General features: G+C 39.1%; 1 protein-coding gene across 1 annotated transcript; it reads left to right on the top strand.

Moving 5' to 3' along the window:
- The first annotated feature begins 12 nt into the window (after positions 1 to 12).
- Positions 13 to 19,724, top strand: LOC144033613 (mitochondrial intermediate peptidase-like). The gene is made up of 19 exons (XM_077541815.1): positions 13 to 586; positions 1,201 to 1,374; positions 2,979 to 3,067; positions 3,147 to 3,233; positions 3,609 to 3,672; positions 3,765 to 3,947; positions 4,907 to 5,063; positions 5,529 to 5,577; positions 6,142 to 6,202; positions 6,289 to 6,341; positions 7,188 to 7,341; positions 7,437 to 7,514; positions 7,800 to 8,007; positions 8,801 to 8,910; positions 9,025 to 9,099; positions 9,294 to 9,410; positions 11,274 to 11,395; positions 11,471 to 11,544; positions 17,911 to 19,724. Exons 1-19 carry the CDS (start codon positions 440 to 442, stop codon positions 18,009 to 18,011), a joined length of 2,103 nt encoding a protein of 700 aa, XP_077397941.1. The 5' UTR covers positions 13 to 439; the 3' UTR covers positions 18,012 to 19,724.
- The last annotated feature ends 802 nt before the right edge of the window (positions 19,725 to 20,526 follow it).

Here is a 20,526-nt window from a genome sequence, read left to right as displayed (position 1 = left end):
ACACATTTTGTTAATACGCGTATGAAATGTTTGATCAGGAATGACAATACAGTTCGCAACACATCTTATATTAATCGATTTTGTTTTGCTTTTTTTTATTATTATTTTTTATATTATTATTATTTATTTATTTATTTATTTTTTAAATCGCGTGCTGCAACTCATGGTGCAAACGGCAGCAGGAGAACGGAGACCGGTATTTCGCCTGTGTTTATGTCCTCCAGTCACATATGGTGTGACAAAGGCTTCCTTCTCGGCTGTTAATTTCAACAGTTTAGTGTGTCTTGATTATTTGATATAATGCGTACGTCACACGATTTCGCCTGACTTTTTCCGTTCAAGCTAGCAACGAACCTAGGGTTAGCATGTCCTCTATCAGTCTCAACCGGCACGAGAAACATCAGTAACGGCCGTCAGTTCAACAACAGAATAGACGAAAATGTCGGCGAGTAAAAGTTTGCTTTACTGTGTGAAGCACAGAGGTCTGTGGACGTCTTTTCGCAAGAATGTCACAACATGGTCACCTGTTGGGGCAGCTTTCAATGCCAAACCCCACAAGAGACTGGAAGTATTGGAGAAAAATGTGGTGAGTAAAGTACTGTATTGGGAATTTCTGTGTTGTGTCCACTGTGTAGTCTGTTTTGTCTATCCGCATTTGGTTCTATTTTATGGTTTACGTTAGGGAACCGTGCACTTGTTTGTGTTCTGAATGTAAATAAAGCGAACAACTTTAACAAATAGGTTTCACATACTGCGATTGGCTGGCAACCAGTCCAGGGTGTCCCCCGCCTACTGCCCAGAGCCAGCTGAGATAGGCGCCAGCACCCCCCGCCACCCTTGTGAGGAATAAGCGCTCGAGAAAATGGATGGATGGATGGTTTCACATATTTAAAAGTTGCATATAAAATATAGAATTACATTTTATAGTACATTAACAAACACTAATCAAATAAAATAAAATAAATCTTACAAATAAGTCTTACTGTGTATATGTTTTTTAAATTGTGTTGTAACAGGTGGAAAGAGAATTACAAAAGTCCAGACATGAGGTGGCAAAAGCATGAATTATCATTTCTAGTTCAGAATGAGATAACATGAACTGGCTGTAAGTTTAGAATTAGTTTATTTGTATGAGTTAGACTTTTAATATGATCATGTTCAAGTGCTTGAAACATATATGGTTGTAATGTGTCATTGTAGGGTTTGTTTGGCATGCCAGAGCTGAGCTCCCCTGCTGGATTCCAGGTGGCCACAAAAACAGCTCTAAAGAACACTCAGCTGCTGGTTGAAAAAGCATGCACTTCTGCTCCAGGGGTCGAGACAGTCACAGCTTTTGACCAGCTCTCTGATGGACTTTGTAAAGTGGCAGACCTGGTAAATTCAACACCAAGTAATCTCAGGGATGAGTGGTAGCATATAACCTTTTGAACCAAAATCATATTTAAGTCTTTTTTTTTTTTTTTTTAACTCATTTGCTTGTTTAAAAGAAAAAGAAACATTTTTCAATTGTGATTGTTTTTCCCTTTATGGGATTATTTTTCTTACTTTTCATACCAAACAAGTTTTAAACGTGTTTTTCCAATTAGTTCTCCATCATTAAGGTAACAGAAATAATAGAAATGTTTTGTGAAGTAATAATGTGAAGATAGCTGAGGAAAAAAATGTCCCTTTTAAAAAAAAAACTTATTTAAACACAATTATAAATAATTTACTATTTGAAATGTTAAACAATTTAAAATCATAAAATGAGCATTAAAACTGTGTGACTCATTTGGTCTATTCTTGAAGTCTTAACTCCTTGATATCTCCAGCTCTCTGTCTTTTCTGGTGTAGAGATGAACCGGTGATGCAAGGAGACCTCTGCTAAATGTTTGTTGTTTAGTTGAAAACACTTAACTCTCGGGCTGAGTATCGATTCAGATTTCCAGAATCGATTCGATTCACAAGGGCCCGATTCAATTCGATTCACTATGGTTTTCGATTCAGTTGAGGAATTCATGCAGCACACATTTTAGACAGTCAAAAGTACCAATGCTGCAAAGACTAGAAACTTCTTGCTCTAATTTAATGCATTAGTAAAAATATGAATATTTACATTAGGAATTGAATCCATTGCAGTTACATTAATCTGTTTTATTTAACATGGCCTTATAAAAACAATAAATGATCATTTAAAGGCGCAGTCCGGTTTCACTCAGGGAAATGCACTTTTTAAATACAGGATTTAAACAAACAAACTACTTCTCAATTTACAGATCTGGGCTTTTCTTCACGTGTGGGGGTGATTTTGTCCTAACCCCCCACACCCCCAGCCTGTATTTTGTCATTGTGTGTTTGTGTTGTAAACAGTGGGATGTTTCTGTGGAAAGACAGTGTTTGCACCCCTCCAGCCCATCGCAGAGCGGGGGGTGGCGTGTCGCAAACCCCCCCCCCCCCCCCCACCAGCGTTCTGCGACTGGCTGGAGTGGTGTAAACACTGTCTTTCCACAGAAACGTCCCACTGTTTACAAAACAAACACAAAATGACAAAATACAGGCTCGGGGGGTGGGGGTTTAGGACGAAATCACCATTAAAGATTAACATAAACCCAGATGTGTAGACTGAGATTAAGTTAAAGTGTGTACATCCTGTATTATATCGATATTTTAAACCCAGCCCTACTTAACTCAGGTCCAAAGTTTCCAAAATTTCAAGGAATCACAGTGGATGATGATAACTGATCAGCAGTTTGCTTGTCAAAATATGAAATACCTGCAGCTGATCTACATACCTTTCAAATCCGACTGACTTGCACTCAAGAATACACAAAAATAAATAAATAAATAATGTGTGCAACTAGTGTGAAAAGATCTATTTTATTGTACGATCACATCCAATAAAACTTTTTTTCCCCATGTCAAACTTCAGAATCCCACAAGCTTAATTGTCATCGTTTTACTGAGTTTTATGTGTGGTGAATCTATCCCTACATTTCCAGGCAGATTTTGTCAAAGTGGCACATCCTGATCCAGTGTACCGTGAGGCTGCAGAAAAAACCTGCATTGAGATTGGCACAGTTGTGGAGAAGTAAAAGAGTAACACACAATCTCATACCATCAACACCAGTCAGTAAGATGACTATGAAATCCTTCTGTTTATGTTTCAGGTTGAACACCAATGTGGAGTTATGCAAGAGTTTGAAGAATTTGCTGGACAGGCCGGACCTTGTGGCTCAGCTAGACCCAGATACAAGGTGCTCTGTCATTTGCTCTTTGAAGTTCAGAATAGGAAATAAAAAATAAAAAAAAAGTCATCTGAGGTCATTATCAAATGGTTAACTCTGGTCTTGTTTCACTTTTTCTTTAGCTTTTTGAAACACTTGTTACCTAAAAAGACCAACCACATCAAAGTCTATTTAACATTTGTATGGCGGTTTGGAATGTTTCACATTTTTTGATGGCGAAAATTTGTCCTTGGAACAGCAACTTTCCACTGTACTAAGGTTGTGTTAATTATGATTGATTATGTATCCTATGCATTTGTTCTCTATTCTTAGAATGAGCCATTGATGCATGTCTCAATGTAATTTACGTGTTTAAAAATCAATCTTGTATCCCCGTCTTTGCAGGAGAGTTGCAGAGTTATTCATGTTTGACTTTGAAATCAGCGGTATTCATCTCGATGAGAAACTGGTGAGAGGCTTATTGCATGTGGAGATGTCATCCAGTCTGACACTAGACAGAAATTACAGATACTCATCTTTTGTTGTACCTTCGCATTACAGAGGAAAGAGGCAGTTGCTCTCCACGTGAAGCTCTTGGATTTGAACAATGAATTCCTGGTTGGATCGCACATGCCCAACAGGATCGCAAGATCTGCCATTCCCAAACATCTCCACTTGCACTTTGCCAGCACAGGAAGTTTTCTGGAAGTTGGTGGTTTACATGCTGACTCTCCGGATGATTTGGTGAGTGACCATAACAATATCATCAGGAGCAGAACATTACTACCATTGCTCAGTAGGTGGCGCCTTTGCTTCATAACTCATTCAAGGCGCGCCTACAAGAACAATGGACATATGTTGATTGCAATCATAAAATGCTTTTGAGGTTAATGTGTTTAGAACCATTCATGCAAAATATTGCAGCTCTAAAATTGGATTTATATTTTATACAAATTATTTTTAAATGACATGCAATGAAACCTTAATGTGTTCTGCCTCCAAGGAACTATGCAGACAAAATAAAAGCAGTCTATTACTAGTATGCTACATTGGAGTGCACTCAAATATAAACAATATCATGAATCATTTGTAATAATGACATTATGGTAAGTACATACTTATTGGTTGAGGTAATCTTTCTATTTACGGTCTTTGATTATGCTTTTCAGTTTAATTCACACACCCACAGATGTATGTATCCACTGTGTATCCACAGCATGCAGTAAGAGATATAAAGTGAACAGAAGTTTTTCTAATCTTTTTGTCCTCCTCGGTGCCCCCAAACCTGTTGCAGGCCCTTTGTTGAATCTTGTCATAACAATGAAGGCAATCCAAAAAATATATAACTTGAAAATGTGAGGGTAAGGTTACCAATTTAACAATGCATGTGGAAAATTGAGTGCCACTGAAGTTGAGCAATGACTAATTTAACCAGAATATTCAGGGGAAAATATGCTGTTGGTTCGATTCGGTTGTGTAATGCATTGTTGGAGACCACAAGTTTACTTACTACCTCACCTGTGTAATTTTTTTTATTTTTATTTGGCTTTGCATGTGTTTCTTGAGTGTATAATTTCAAAATGAAGAAACTGTAATAACGTTTTCATATTAACAGTGCCTAATTCCTTGTGAGGGTATTGAATATTTGATATGTGTAATGAGAAAGTAATTCATTGTCTCTTGTCATTATTGCACATTTGTAGGTGCGAGAAATCGCCTACAGGATTTACCTGTATCCAAACGCAGATCTGATGGAGTGTCTGGAGGAACTTTTGAGATGTAGATACAAGCTGGCCACACTGGTGGGATACGAATCCTATGGTCACAGAGCCTTGAAGGGAACAATGGCAGCAACTCCAGGTTCAGTCATATCCCAGTACAGTTAGTAGGGAGTTAAGATAATTAGTTTGTGCCTACAGGAAGAGTCTGAGTTTTTATTGAGGAGAGCATAGAAATAACGTTCCAGTAAAAGGATTAAGCAGAGCTCCAGACTGCCCCTAAATTGTTACTAACTAAATTCTGCTCCACACTTGCAGCCATTTATCAGTACTACTGTATAGTGAAAATGATTGGAAATGTGAATATTTAGTTTGCAAGTCAATTTGGGATTTGTGTGTGCCCCTACATTTTCTACATGCACCCCTAAAATTTCAGGCCACTGTGCTAGTTTAAAAAAAACAAAACACCTTAGTCTGTGGCCATGTTTTGCGTAATTTTTTGTAACTGTCTTCACACATACAACCACCACAATTATTTGGGGTTTTGGTTATGATGATTGTGATTGTGATTGTTTTTGTGTGTGGCTTTTATTTCTGCATATCACAGAAACAGTGATGAGGTTTCTTCAGCTGTTGACAGACAAGCTGTCAGAGAGGTACAGTTCGAGATTAATATTTATATAATGTATCATTATTTATTATAATGTAAAGTGGACCCCCACTATTCAGATGGAATAGGGCCCGACAAATCCGTATACTGTATAATGGCGGCAATTATATGTGCAGTGAGAGAAAAAAACGCACACACACACACACACATATATATATTTATACCCTCCCAAAATCTCCGCAGATAAACTGCCAATAAGCGTTTTACACGAAAAACAGGTTAGCCCCCGTGAGTGTACGAGGGTCCGTTGTATGTGTATAATTTATCTTTGTTTAACTGTAAATGACGAGTTGTGTCCACTTGTTGCCAAATTCTCAACAGAAACTTAATGAGTACAAAAACTAAACAAGAGAAAACAATATTTAAACGTTCTTGACTTGACAAAGACAATAATGTGTCATTTACTTTGAAGTTATCAGAGAGACATCTTTGTTCCAGAAACAGCGGTCACTGGCGCTCTGCACTTCTACTTCACTGCAAACCACAACTAGAACATTAAAAACTGTGTCATTTACATCACTAATTTTGCCTTTTCCTCCAAATGTCACAGAACAGAAAAGGACTTTCAGATGTTGAGTGACATGAAGAAAAAACTCAACCCTCGGCATTCTGTGGGTGACATTCTGTTTGTGTTGCAGTTGTATTCGATGTTCAAATGTTTGTCATCTAAAAGAACTCACATGTTGTGTTGACATAGGAGCTCATGCCGTGGGATCACCCCTTCCTCAGTGGAGTCTTACGTGCTGAAAGGTTAGGAAACATTGTCTTGTTAATTGTAATTCACTTAATGTGTCAACCAGCGGATGCTAATAGATATAGGCGAGAAGCTTGGGAATTTTTATGTATTGTATTGTACAGTACCGTAAGTTCATTTTATCCAGATTTAGCTGTGAATGCATTCCTGTAACTAATGGGTGCTGAGTTACTGTAAAATGTTCTTATAGGCTTTGTAATATAACAGTATGTATAATACCATAGTAGAAGCAACTAACGGAAGCATGCAAAAATATGCCAAGGATCTTATTTCCCCACTAACTGTAAATACGTTTGTCCTTGAATGCTCCCAAGTACATGAGTTCTGGTTATTTCTACTTAAATAGTCATTATGCTGTAGTTAGCTGAACTGAAGAGTAGCCTCATTGAGTTTTGGTCCTCCCCTATTTGTATCTTAAGATCTGGTTCCAATCTTCTTCTTTTTTTTTTAACTATCCTGTGATTTTACTAACCTGTGTTTTCTTCCAGCTCTCACCAGCAATATTACATCAGACAGAGTCTAAATAACATCTAATTATTGATAATCCTTTATGTGCACTCTGGGTGGAGTTGTTTGAGTATTCTCAGTACCGTTGTTTAACTGGAGGGGGTGTGGGGGGAATATGGTCATATCCTGTGTGTGGTTTTGGACTGACTATTTGGAAGGAAAGTCCAGGTTTAGTTACACTTAAAATGTTTCTTCAAGAGCTGCCTTTTATTTTCCACCACACACAAAAGATTTTGTTACAACTTATTTTCATCCATTAGTAATGTTTTGAACCTGAATATTTTCAAGAAAACACAAAAAACTCTGTTCGTACTGTATATGAATTTGTGGTTCAGGTACAACATCGAACCCAGTCTTTACAGCCCCTACTTTTCTCTGGGGGCTTGCATGGAGGGTTTGAACATTCTCTTCTCTCGGCTCTACGGTGTCTCCCTCATGTCTGAACACCCCAGCGCTGGAGAGGTGTGGAGCGAAGACGTTCGCAAATTGGTATGCTGTTATCTTGTGTGCTTGTGGCATGTTGTTAGCTGACATTTGAATAAACTGCAAGTTAAAATTTCCCACGTGTTTGCGTGCATTTCCAGGCAGTGGTTCATGAAACGGAGGGGTTACTAGGATATATCTACTGTGACTTTTTCCACCGGCAAGACAAACCTCATCAGGTGAGCACCTCCATCACACTAGAACACAATTGAACCCTTGCACCCACTTCAGAATGCAGTCTTGTCTGTATAATCCAACGGCCGCTAATATCTTTTAGGAAAAATAGCTAACTAACAAATGGACAATCACTTGAACTTTTGTTGGATGAATGTATTTTTCCTTTTTGTGGTGTTGAGATAGGCGCCATCCCTCTCACCGCAGAATTCAAAATGCTACAATTCCATCATCTTGTGACAAAAAAGATAAAACATGAAGCATGGTTGCACGTATTCCTCCCGACATAGGATTGTCACTTCACAATCCGGGGTGGTCGCTGGTCCCAGGAAACTGGTCAGTACCAGCTGCCTGTCGTAGTTCTGATGCTGAGCCTGCCCCACCCTACCAGAAGTGCCCCCACCCTGCTAACCCCAGGGATGATGGAGAACCTTTTCCACGAGATGGGTCACGCCATGCATTCTATGCTGGGCCGCACTCGTTACCAGCACGTTACAGGTGAGCTTAGCAGGTGTAATGTTAAAGCCTTACTTTAAAGCCTTATCTGCAGCCACAAAATTTGAAAACCCTTCATAATCAAAGAGGATCTAAAAGTTGGGGGAAGGATTCTAATTTAAAACGTTTTGACTGACACAAAGAGTTATTAATTTAAGATCTTTTTTTTGTTAGTGTTGATTACAGTGTGCAGTGTTCACTGTTCAAAAATCTGCTTGTTATTGATGCCCATTGGAATGCATTGGAAGGAAGAAGAAAACTGTATATTTTCTTTGACTGCCAAAGACGTTTCATGATGATTAGTAAAATTCCAATGAATGGAATACGATCTTTCATTTCGTAGCCACATTGTATATGTAGTAAAGGCAAACAATATTCTTTTTGCCTTGAAAGATGAGTTAAAATGCTCAAAAGCGGCTGGCACTGTGGATTTTTTTGTTTTGTTTTTATAACGCCTGGCAGTCAAAGAGTTAACTAAACAAAATATTAAAAAAAAAAAAAAATGCTGATTGAAAAAACAAGGTTAAAAGTTACATAATAAAAAAATAAAATAAATACAAAAAAATAAAAAACCTCCCCAAGTAGAAGTAGGTAAATCCGAGTGTGCTATACTATGCAGGTGTTCACACTACACGATAGTGTTTCTAATATTGGTCTATTGAGGGCAGCAAACAAATATGATCTTTGTAAAGGCACAATTTTAGACACACCTCTGCTCTTTTATTATGTAATGAATGAAGTTTTGTACCTTTCCTGTTTACTTTTTACTCCATCAACTCTATTTTTGATCCTCCAGGAACTAGATGTGCAACAGATTTCGCAGAAGTGCCCTCCATCCTCATGGAGTACTTTGCCGCCGACTATCGAGTCGTCAGCCAGTTTGCACGTCATTATGAAACTGGACAGGTACACTTTAAGCGTATACACGAAGAACAAGATCTCAAAAGTTTTAAGAAATATATATGTAAACTTAGTATATGCTTTCAATAGATGATGAACTGTGTTTCAATGTCTTGTCAGCCTCTGCCTGAGAGTATGGTGACTCGACTCTGTGAGTCCAAGAAGGTGTGCGGTGCCGCAGATACCCAGTTGCAGGTACCACCAAACACACAAACCCAGGCAAAGCGACCTTACAAATTGGTAGTGAAAGCGTCTGCTGCACAATGCACTGTGGGATTGTTAACAGACAAACAATATGGTGTACTTCATAATGCAGCATTATTTTATTTCTTGCAATAATGTTAAGCATGTTTAATCAATGCTGTTTTTTTTTTGTTGTCCCTGGGCAGATTTTCTACGCTGCACTGGACCAGATTTACCATGGTAAACCCCAAAATCATTCCACTACTGAAATCCTGCAGGAGATGCAGCAGAAGTTCTACGGTTTGCCTTACACACCCAATACAGTATGTTTTTATCTGTTAATATGGTATTTGGTGCAAATTCTAGATGTCCTGGACAATGCTGTAGAAAAAAATGATCAAAGAGACTTCATGTAGGTGGCCAAGTGTCCCAATACCTTTGTCAAAGTAGTGTATTTGTGCTGCAGTGTCATGCAACAAGCTGTACTGAGCAGTCAGTGCAGCCTTTTGATGTCTTCTTATTTGATCCCAGCACAGTTTAAAAGATTAAAGCCATAGCCATTTTTTTTCAAGATCCGACAAAACCACAAAGCAGGTCTTCTTTGAATGAGCTCTCCCTTGAGGAAATATTTAAAACTTTTCTAGTTCCTTTAATGGGAAAAAGAAAAAAAAAAGCTTAGCATTTCTCCCCACGTTGACATCTGTGGGGTAGGAGAAGAGGCCAGAAGGAGAGGAGAATCAAAAACAAAGTTCATAATGGAGACAGGGAATGGCCTTCATTGTGCTTTTGCTCTGGGCTATAATTATGTGCATCATGAAAAGAGATTACAGTGCTTCTCTATGCCTGTATTTCAGTTTCTGGTCAGTATTTCTTCACCCATGCTTCAGCTCGTGCCTCACTTCTTTTTCAGATGTTATCTCCACTTATAGTGTTTTAGTGATATGTTTCCCTCTTTTCGACTTGCACTGAAAGGTCTAGCAGATGTTCACCTCAGCCAACCGCAGCAGGATTGTTTTCCCATTTTGAGCTGTACAGCGCAATTGTTGTGCCTCACTCTCAAGGATGGGATCAGTGTGGGTTGTAGCTCGCCAAAATGGTGGGCCTCTATCTACAGAGTTAGGCTGCATACTAGCAAAGCTATGCTTTGATATATTCTAAAAACTTGGAGCAGAGAATGCAACACACAAGCAGAGACCAGAAGGGTCAGTAGAAATGTAGTCAAAGTGGAAAAGACACTCAATAAATGACACAACATAATCGTTGATTCTACAAAATAAGTGTTGACTAGGGATGGGAATTGCTGTACATTATAGAAGAGTACTGTCATAATGTTTTATCAAGGATACCAATCATTTCACAATACAGCGATATATCACCATGGTATCCATATATCTGCGATTGACTGGCTGGGAAAGTGAAAGCAGATTTTGGAACCTCCAATCACACACGACTTGACCTAAACTTGTGTCCGTTTGAAACAAATCCGCCGATCGTCATAGCTGCACGCAGGAATAGTAACCTTAGGCAAGTAAACATTAGAGCGGCTAATGGGTTATAAGGAGACACATTCTAAACATTGTGGCTAGCTTGTGTGTAGTTTACAGAGTGGCGCTATCGGTTCCTGGCTGTGTGAGGAAAGGGAAGATCAGCTGTGAGTAACACGGACCACATGGTCAGCACTTCAGTTGAGGAGGATATTTGTAGATAAACAGCACCAGGCAAGAGTTTATGCTAATCTGTGATTCTTTGCTTAGATGCCAAAGGAACAAGTATTTGCTGTAAACACAGCATTAAAGCCACATTATCATTGTATGAATTCCCCAGTAGTTCCAACAGTTAGTTAGTCAAGACCATAAGAGGTTCGAGGAGAAGGACCCCGGGGGCAACTGTAGACAGGATAGACAAGAGGAACTCTTTTACTGTTAAGGAAATTCCATGTTTTGCCCTTTGAAATGGGAGCCCCCTCCTTTGTTTTGATGGTTTGTCAGGTTAGTTGGAGGGAAAGTGAACAATATAATGATGGCAATAAAGACAGTGGAAACAGCTCTAAGTGATGAGAATAACATCTCCACTTTGACTCAATCACAGACGGAGTGGTTTATGTGTCTTCCGTGATGCTTCTCATGCACATTTGCTTTGCATCCCATCAAAATGTCCTTTTACTTGGATGTTATGTCTATTCACAGGCGTGGCAGCTGAGATTTAGCCATCTCATTGGTTATGGAGCCAAATACTATTCTTACCTCATGTCCCGAGCTGTGGCCTCCATGGTGTGGAAGAAGTGCTTCCTTCAGGATCCTTTAAACAGGTGATTGACAGGCTTTGCATCAAAATGCCACTTCAATGAAGACTAAAACCTCATCACCTCTCATGCGTCTGTCAGGGACATGGGTGAGCGTTACCGTCGAGAGATGCTAACTCATGGAGGAGCCAAGGAGCCCATGTTGATGGTGGAAGGTAACACACTCAGCCTCACCTCCCCAATGAAATTAAATGAACATGTAACATGTTGGCTTGGCCTACAGCACGCATTCCAGTTTCTAATGTGGCCCCTTTGCAAAATTAGTTGCCCACCCCTGCCATAGGTACATGTTCACCCAAGACGCCTTGGTCTTCTGATTAGCATTACAGGTGTCTTCAAAAATACTTGGAGATGGTCATGTAGCCTTTACCTTTAACATGCTTGTCTGTAATTTGCTTGCTTTGGTCCATGTTTTAGTGTGGTACACACTGTGTCACTGAATAGTGACTACTTGTCACCCTTTCAGTAAGCCAACTGACTGATTACAAGACAAAACTTTTGACTAAAACTAATGAACGGATGTACCACACTTACAATGAATATAGTCTGTCTATTTCATTTTGCCTATTATTAACATGTTTTTGTTATGAAAGTTGATGTGGTACTGAGGAAAACATTTTTTAATGGCTGTTAAATTAAATCATTCTGATGGAAGATTCTGTACGTCTTAAATCTCCCACAGATCTTCAGTGTGTTTAGTTTATCATTTTAAGCGTCATGACTTTTAGACATTTGCTTGAGACATTTACAGATGCTGCGGGTATGTTTTGGCATGCTGCACTCTGTATTTTGCAGTATTACACACCTTGCAAGCTTAGTTTACAGGTGGTTGTAAGTTCACAATTGGTGATGATAAATGCCACTTAAGTCTTCAGTCACCACTGTGACAACCTCTTACTAATCACTACTTGTAATTCCAGTGCTATGCAGTTAAGTAAATTCACTTTTTATTTTGTATTTTTTCAAGAGGAAGAAGCATTTTTTTTTTTGTGTGTGTGAATTTTGCAACTATACAGAGGCACATACCCTACAGCATTTTGGTGTGTCTCTGTTGGACGTTCAAGAAGTTGAGTAGCACCTAGCAACAGCCACTCCCAATTTCCAAAATTTGTTTGTTTGCATGATTTAATCCTTCAACATTATAGTAAGAAGTAACTGTAACCATGTAAACAAAGGTCAGCAAACAATTTAGTCCATAACCTGGAAGAGGAAACCTTTTCTTATGGGTTGTTTTTTTGTTTGTTTCTGTATGAAGACCCATTGCCAACAACTTGCTGGGCATACATATTACAGCATTTAAAGTAATGTCCCCCGCCCCCATGTCAGCGTGAATGGCTTGTTCCCCACATCCTCTGGCTGTGGCGTGTCAGGACAAGACACGCCAAGGAGAGTAGGAAGTTAAGAACAGAAACATCATCAGATGATTGGGAGTTTTACTTGAAATCTTTTCCACAAGGGTCTCCTCCTCCTTCCTCCAACATTGTGCCCCACTTCTAGCTGCAGCCAGACCACTCTGCCTCTGAAATGGCAGCCAACTTCTCACCCGATTCTTATTTAAACTGCCTTTGAGCTGCATATTTTTTTTTTTTTTTTTTTTTTTTTCATGGCGCTCTTATCAAACTCTGTGGTTATCTTTCTTAGTTCAATGTCTGGAGTGAGGTATTGGCAGCATCAATTAATTTGCTTCTGACTTTCATTGTGTGCAGCATAATGGTCGCCTTCTTTTGCCACATTTTGTTGTTCACACTACACAATGCTTAGGTTCAATTCCAGTGTAAAGGTTTTCTATGGGAGCATGACAAAGTAACTATTTGCGACAAAAACAAAGGTCACTGGAGACTGGAGGAAGGATACATAATCCAGATCCATATAATCTTTCAAACAAAGGCCCTTGTAAATGTCTCACCAGGGCTACACAGTTCCCTGTCCTGTATGCTGTTGGCTGTTTTAACAAGAGATAGTATTGAAATTCAAACCTTCAGAGAAGCACAGAGAAAGAGTTGGAATGGGTAAAGAGGAAGAAAAGATGCGATTGAGCGGCTAAACTGACCTTTTTTTGTGGCTACTGAGTCCCATAGCCTTGACCAGTGAGGTCTGATCTCATGAGTAAAAGGATATAGACACAATTGTGTTTTTGTGATGTGAAAATAATTAGTAGGGATTATTAATGTTATCTAATGATATTAAAAGGTTTTTGTGGCTCCCAGTGATTATAATATGAGGTTGTTTTACTGCCTCTATTAGAACCCTTCCTCAATAGTCTGACGGACAGGATGTGTTGGAGGTGTTTATTCAACTAAGGAAGCCTCCTGGCTGTGTGCCCCATCAACCGATGTCTTGCTACACTTCCCGGGCCTCGTAAGTGTGGTTTCAAGAAATGGCATCAAACTTCAAAGGTGTAATTACAGAGTCTGTGAGCCCATCCTTTGCCTGCAGGTGTAATGTCTTGCATCGTGACAGGTTTCAAATAGTCACAAGCAGGCAGCTCAAACAGCTGTTTGAAGCAGCCAGAAATGTGCTTCATCGAACTTTGTTCTGCTGCTTTGCATCTCCACTTTGTTCATAGTACCGTACATAAAACTACAGAGGCATTTAGGCCGGGGCTCAAGTTACTGCATGCTGAGGTTTGCACACATTTTAAATGTATGAAGGCATATGTTTCCTCTCCAAGTTGCGAGGCCTCAAACGCCTCCAATTAAAGTTATGAAAGAGCAGAAACACGGCCAAGCCCAGAAGACTAGGATGCATAGCCAGGTTCAGCGAAGCATTCAGATTGGCTAGATGCAATTTTCACAATGTACAGCAGTAAATGGGTGAAATAAGAAGCTGTTTATCTGTGTTGTGTTGTTGTGATACAAACGTACCAACCGCAAAGGCAAGAAGTAATGATACTACAGTGCCCTGACTTACTGCTCGTTCTTATCTGACTGCATGCTGCTGATTTCAGAATCTACTGCTTTACATATTGTGGTCAGAACCACCAACAAATTCAACTTTTTTTTTTTTAAGAATCTGTTGTGCTTTGGTGGAGGTCTGCACTCACTTTTATTCATGTTTACTAGAGAAAGAAGCTCCTCAAAGTGTCCTCCCAGTGACCAAACTGTCTTGACAGTATCTAAGATCTTTCAAAGCAGGTTCCAAATGGATCTTCATCTATTTTTTTGTCCCTAGAGCGCACATTATGACGGGCTCAGAGCTGTTAAGCGGTCACATCGGTCGTCACTGGAATCGATACCCATCTCCCACCACCCTTTCATGTAAATAAACAAGCTATCCAGTGCGCGTGCTCGTAAAACTGAAACGGAGCTTCATCATTTAAAACATCCTCTGCTCGCGGTGAGCAGGAGCCATCTCAGTTCTCCTTTAGCTTTGCTCAGTGGTGATAGAAATTTTGAGATTTGCAGCTCTGTGACACTTCAAAATATTTGTTGTGCATGCATAGGTTTGAGGCAGCTTATGTGTGGTTGTTAGGCTTCCTATTGCTCAATCATTCCCTTACATTGAGCTGATTGTTCTCTTGTTTTGTCTCTTCTCATCCACACCCCCTTGTTTTCCCCTCAACAATCCAATCAGATCCTGTTTAGTGTTGTTATGGCTCCGAGGTTATCTTGGCATTCTATTCCAAACTCTCCTAGGGATCTGGGCTGAGAAAGGTTTCTCTCTGTGGAGCTTGCTATTGAATGCCTAGTCTGAGATCCAGTCCAAGAGCTGGTTCTTTAAGGCTCGTCTTAAAATCTGTGTAGTGTCATTTAATGAAATTTACCCCGCAATTAACTTTATTAATGCTATTTTGGGAATTAACGTTATCTCATACAGTAGTGGTGGGTGGGCACAGTCAGCAAAGCCTTCTCTCCTGTCAAAAAAGTACTGTAGGTTCAACCCTCACATTTTTTAAAAATATTTTATTAACTCTTTAATAACACTTAAGATGTGATACTTTGCTGCAATGTAAAGTTGTCAGTGACATTACATGTTGTATAAAAGTCTACTGTCTCCTCCTCTGAAAATCCCTCAGCATACAGCCATTAATGACCAAACCGCTAGAAACAAATGTACACCCATCAGTGGAAATGTCCATATTTGATCCAGTTAGCATTTTTCCCTACTTGCTGTCACGTGACTCGTTAGTTTTACAAGGTCTCTTCCAATTAATCACCTATTCATAATTTGACAGTACATTCATTCATACATTCATACACACATTCATGACTCCACATTGACAGTTCCACACTTCCGTACTCGAAACAAGTTGATCATAGGACAATGATTTACTCTGTTTTCTGAATTCTTATTACATATTAAGCATATATATTGACGTAATAATTTCACACTGCTATTTTTGCTTATGCCCAAGACGGAAAGTGTGGAGAAAAGATTTAGGGATGGAAGGAAGGACCCTGTGTTGCTGCAGAATGCCTGACCTCTTGACCGTTTATGCAAATCGTGTAAAAGGAAGGAGTTGCTGTCGTCGTCCTTAGGACAAGTCGGATGTACTGGAGGTACATAAATATAAATATAGGTAAATAAAGGTAAATATATATATATATATTTTTGCGCCTTCAACAGCTGAGGATGCTAGCCACCTATGCTAAAATATACTACATCCTTAGTTATCCGATCCTTCAATTCTACCTCTGAAATGAAATTGTTTATAAATATATTCTCAGTTCAGTTTTTCGTGTTTTCTGAAATAAATAAATAAATAAATAAACAAGAACTTAGGCCATTATTTTAGGACGTATGATGTTTCTTTTAAAATGTGTAGCGTTTTCACTTTTGTGAGGTATTTACACAATTCAATTCTTTTCATAATGCTGCTCGCATTTTGACATAATGAGTCTCAGAAAGTCATAGAAGGGGACGTCCTTGGAAATGTATTGGTTGATTCATGACTCAAACACAGGGTGTGAGTTTTGTCATTCGATTCCTTGCTAGAGAGCAGTGATATTGAACAGTTGGACATGTACTCAAAAGGCCCTGCAAGGGTATTGTGTATATGTGTTTAGGTTCACCTGAAATTTCACCCGAAAGTTGAATTTTTTTTTACGTGTATGTGCGCTGCAATTGGCTGATGACCAGACCAGGGTTTAGCGCGTCTAATGAGTACAAAGACCCTAGAAAATGGATGGCTGGAAAACACCAGTTGAAATAACAGTCCTTCATAATTTTCAAAGGAGGTCATTTGTGGCAATTGATAGGGGAATTGATACTTTCATGTGGCTGCTTTAGGGGAGGGTGGATGTTCCCCTGGAAGCTGGGCCCGTGCGGTCACGGTGGTTCAGGGGCCCCGATGTTGCGTATCATCTTGTAGCCACAGGGCAGGGTGGCGCGGTGGCTCCGTAAGGGGAGACCAGCTTCTCTTGCTGTTGTGCGCCATAACCAGTTTCAGCTTCTGTGACACACTCCTGTGTGTGTCCGTGTATGTACGTACATGTGTGTTCGCTCACTGTGTGAACCTTTTTGCATCTCCAGTCATGCCGGTGCAGATGTGTGTGTGTGTTGGGGGGCAGGAAACTCAGTCAGGGAATTAGTGTGGTTAGCACGTCTATTTACATTGGCAGGTCCACAGGGGGAAACCAAGCAACTTCAAAGCGAGCGTCCTACTGAAGTGCAAAGCCAGCAAAGGGGAGTCTTCCACGCATGAGCTCACCTACAAATGTACAAAACACACACTGTACGTGTTTACTCTGTCATATAATAACAGTCAACTGTCTCATGGTCACGTGTTTTGAGTTCACTTGTTTGCTATGGACTTTTTGTTTTGGAACAAAGCACATCAGCAATACATCGCAAACTGTGGACTATTGGTACGCATCTATTTATAAAGATTTAGAATCAAGATATAAATCCCTCAATGCATTGTAAATTGTATACATTTATTTCCACGAGTCTTTTCTTCTTTTCATAGCATGTGTTTTGGCTACGCAACTTCCAGGTATTTGTTTGTTTGTTTTTTGTCCAATCTGATTTCAGCTTCTTTGTGTTGCCATATCAATGGAATCTTCCCAGAATCGGGATTCAATTGAATTTTTTTTTTTTTTTTTTTTTTTTTACAAATCTGAACCAATCAAATTTCAGATTCAATAAACACCCAGTTAGAAGGCATTGGGGGATGTCAGCATTTTTTCCATCATCTGATTGGTTCATACCTACTTGCTGTGCTTTATGTGAGGCCAATGACCAAGAGAGGACGACTGATTGAAAATTGGTGTGCTGAGTGAAGTATAAAACATATGAATGACATCACCTGGCTTGATTTCCAAAATGTATTTTAGAATCTACAGAGTAGTGATTTGATTGCAGCTGGTTTCATATAACACCACCATTGGCAGGAAACCAACCAAAAGTCGGAAACTGTAGTAACGACAAAAGTGCGTACATCCATTAGTAAAAATGTTACAACTTTCAATAAATGTCCCAAAATGTGAATATTTTGCGTGGTTATAAACTAATTTAATTTAAAAAAAAATTGTCCAAAAACGCATGTATTAAAACTCTGAATGTATATTTTTGTGTTACAGGTATGCTTCAAAGGCGGCCCACCATAGAGGACTTAGTGGAGGCGCTGGTGTCAGAGCTCCAGCCAAACTTTGAGACATTCGTCATGGACTCAGAGAACTGAAATGTGATTTTCTTGGCCCTAAGGACATTTGGAAGAAAATGTATGTAAAGCACATTGAGTTTGGGATACATGCATGGCCTTCGTACGTACATCTGTAATTATTAAATGGTAAGAACTTTATATGTTGATTACTTTTTCATGTGTTTGATGGAGTATCCATTAGGGGTGTGCTCAAAAAATCGATACGACAATATATCGTTGCGGGCCTCATTACAATACACTTATCGATGCGCAGGCGTCAGAATCGATATTGCTCATTAACTTTAAATAGGCAGTTAATGTTTGCCTTTGCAGCTTGCATTGTGTACCTAAAAAATAAAGTTCAAAGTTAATTGCCTTCAACTAATGCAAAAATAGCTCACCGGTGATTGGACACTCTGTCTTGGCTAAGAACAATTAAAGCAGAGGAAGAATATCAACATTTATATACTTGTAAACTTAACATGGTACATATCGTAGTGTACCAATTTTCCTCTATTATGTTTAAATAACGAAATAGAATGTGTTACATGAAAAAGTGCTGTTTTTATTTCCTCAAATATTTCAAATAAGCACATTTTAGAGCTGTAATTTTAATACTTTGATATTTTTGCTCATATCGGCTCATGCCTATGCGTAAATTTTCCCGGTGTGTCTGTGAAAACTGCTCCTTGCTCTGCAGTGCATACACATTTAGACCAGGCATGCCGCTTGGTGGTAAGCCAGAAGAGCTACTAACAAAAAGATTTTTGTCATCCAGCATAATAAACATATCCTTTAGGTATACATATGATTGTTATTATAAAATGCAAGTAAATTAATGTAAAATATCCGGATACGTATCGCCTTTAAGATCATGTATATGTATCGCGATACGCATCATATCGTGACCCTTGTATCGTGATACGTATCGTATCGTGAGGTTGGTGGCAATACCCAGCCCTAGTATCCATCCATCTGACTTGGGTGAGAGGCGAGCTACACCCAGGGCTGATCATCAGCTAATCACAGTGTACGTCATATGGACAATCATTCACACCTATAAGTATAACCAACTGAAATCAATCAGTTAACCTAAAACACAAGTTTTAGGATGAAGGGGAATAGCAATCAAGATGTACATCTCCACATCATAGTATTAACCAAATAATTATTTGCATAAAACTACAAGATTATTTCTCACAAGAGCAATGTTTTGTTTTGAGATCTACTTTTTAGTACTTTAGGGGAACTTCTTAAAAGCAGCGGTGGCAAAATACTCTATAGTTCTCCTTATGAAAAATGCAATACGTAGATAGATCAAACAATGTTTATTATACCATCTCTTGAGACTGTATATTTTATTTTTCTTTGTGGGAGGGGCCTTCTCAAATTCTCTTGCATTGTATTTGATTCCACTCCTCGGCTGTAGATAGAAAGAGTTGGAAATCCCCATGACACCTGCTTCACTTCAGCAACTATCCTGTATTATTAACGCCGGTGCTAGGTCATGCTAAAGCAATACACAGACATGTGAGCCTTTGCTAGACTTACAAGTGGCCTAGTTCATATTAACACTTTCATATGGTCATTAGCACCTGAGGTGATGCTGCAGCTACTTCCTGCAACTATTGACGCCCCGTCACCACTAGCTTTAGCCTAGCACAACTCCGGACCGGAGGTGGCCGGCATAAAGCGGTTAGAAGGCTGCTCTGATTACTAGCGGTGACAAAGAATAAAGTACTGTATACTTAAGTGTACTGAAGTGATTTTTCAGGTACCAATACTTTACATGACAGCGTTTCTGAAGCCTCGGCACTTTTACTTTAGTTGGTTGAGTGAGATCTTGGGTCTTGGAAGGTGGGGGGTGGTGGCATTATTTAAGTAAATTGTTTTAAGATGTTGGCTCTCAGACTGATTCACCTAAGCCTAAAAACGAGCTTCTGATGTGTTCACAAATTCAATTTTACCTGAAAGAATCAATTGATATCATTATTAGTTAATTTATTTTTTGTTGGAATGTTTGTTTGTTTTTAAGCATAAAAGCCTTAGACAAAGATAGCTAACTATCCAATAGTGTATTTTATTTTATTGTATCCATCCATTTTCTTTATCACTTATCCTCACTCAGATCATGAGTGAGCTTGAGCCTATCCCAGCTGACTTGGGGCGAGAGGCCGAGTACACTCTGGACACAACCATTCATACTCACACTCGGACAATTTAGAATCTTCAATTTAGCAAAGAATCATGTTTTTGGAATGTAGGATGCTGCTGAAGTAAGTATGTGGAGGAAACTCATACAAACCCTGAGAGAATGTTTCCAAACTGAGCCTGGATTCGAAGCCTCGATTTCGGAACTGTGAGGCAAATGTGCAACCACTCTTTCAGTGTGCCGTCATTGCTTATAATTATAATTGACAGTTTAAAAAAATATATATACTTTTATATATATATATTTATATATACTTTTTTTTTCACTTGAGTACATTTGTGTGTTTCAATTTGAGCTGTACCTTAACATTATAAATTTAGTGTTGTGTTTTGATTGATAAAG

Source organism: Festucalex cinctus, chromosome 13 (genome assembly GCF_051991245.1).
Source record: "Festucalex cinctus isolate MCC-2025b chromosome 13, RoL_Fcin_1.0, whole genome shotgun sequence".
Lineage (NCBI taxonomy): Eukaryota > Metazoa > Chordata > Actinopteri > Syngnathiformes > Syngnathidae > Festucalex > Festucalex cinctus.
The sequence above is the reverse complement of the archived record's forward strand: the minus strand, read 5'-3'. Positions and strand labels throughout refer to the sequence as shown.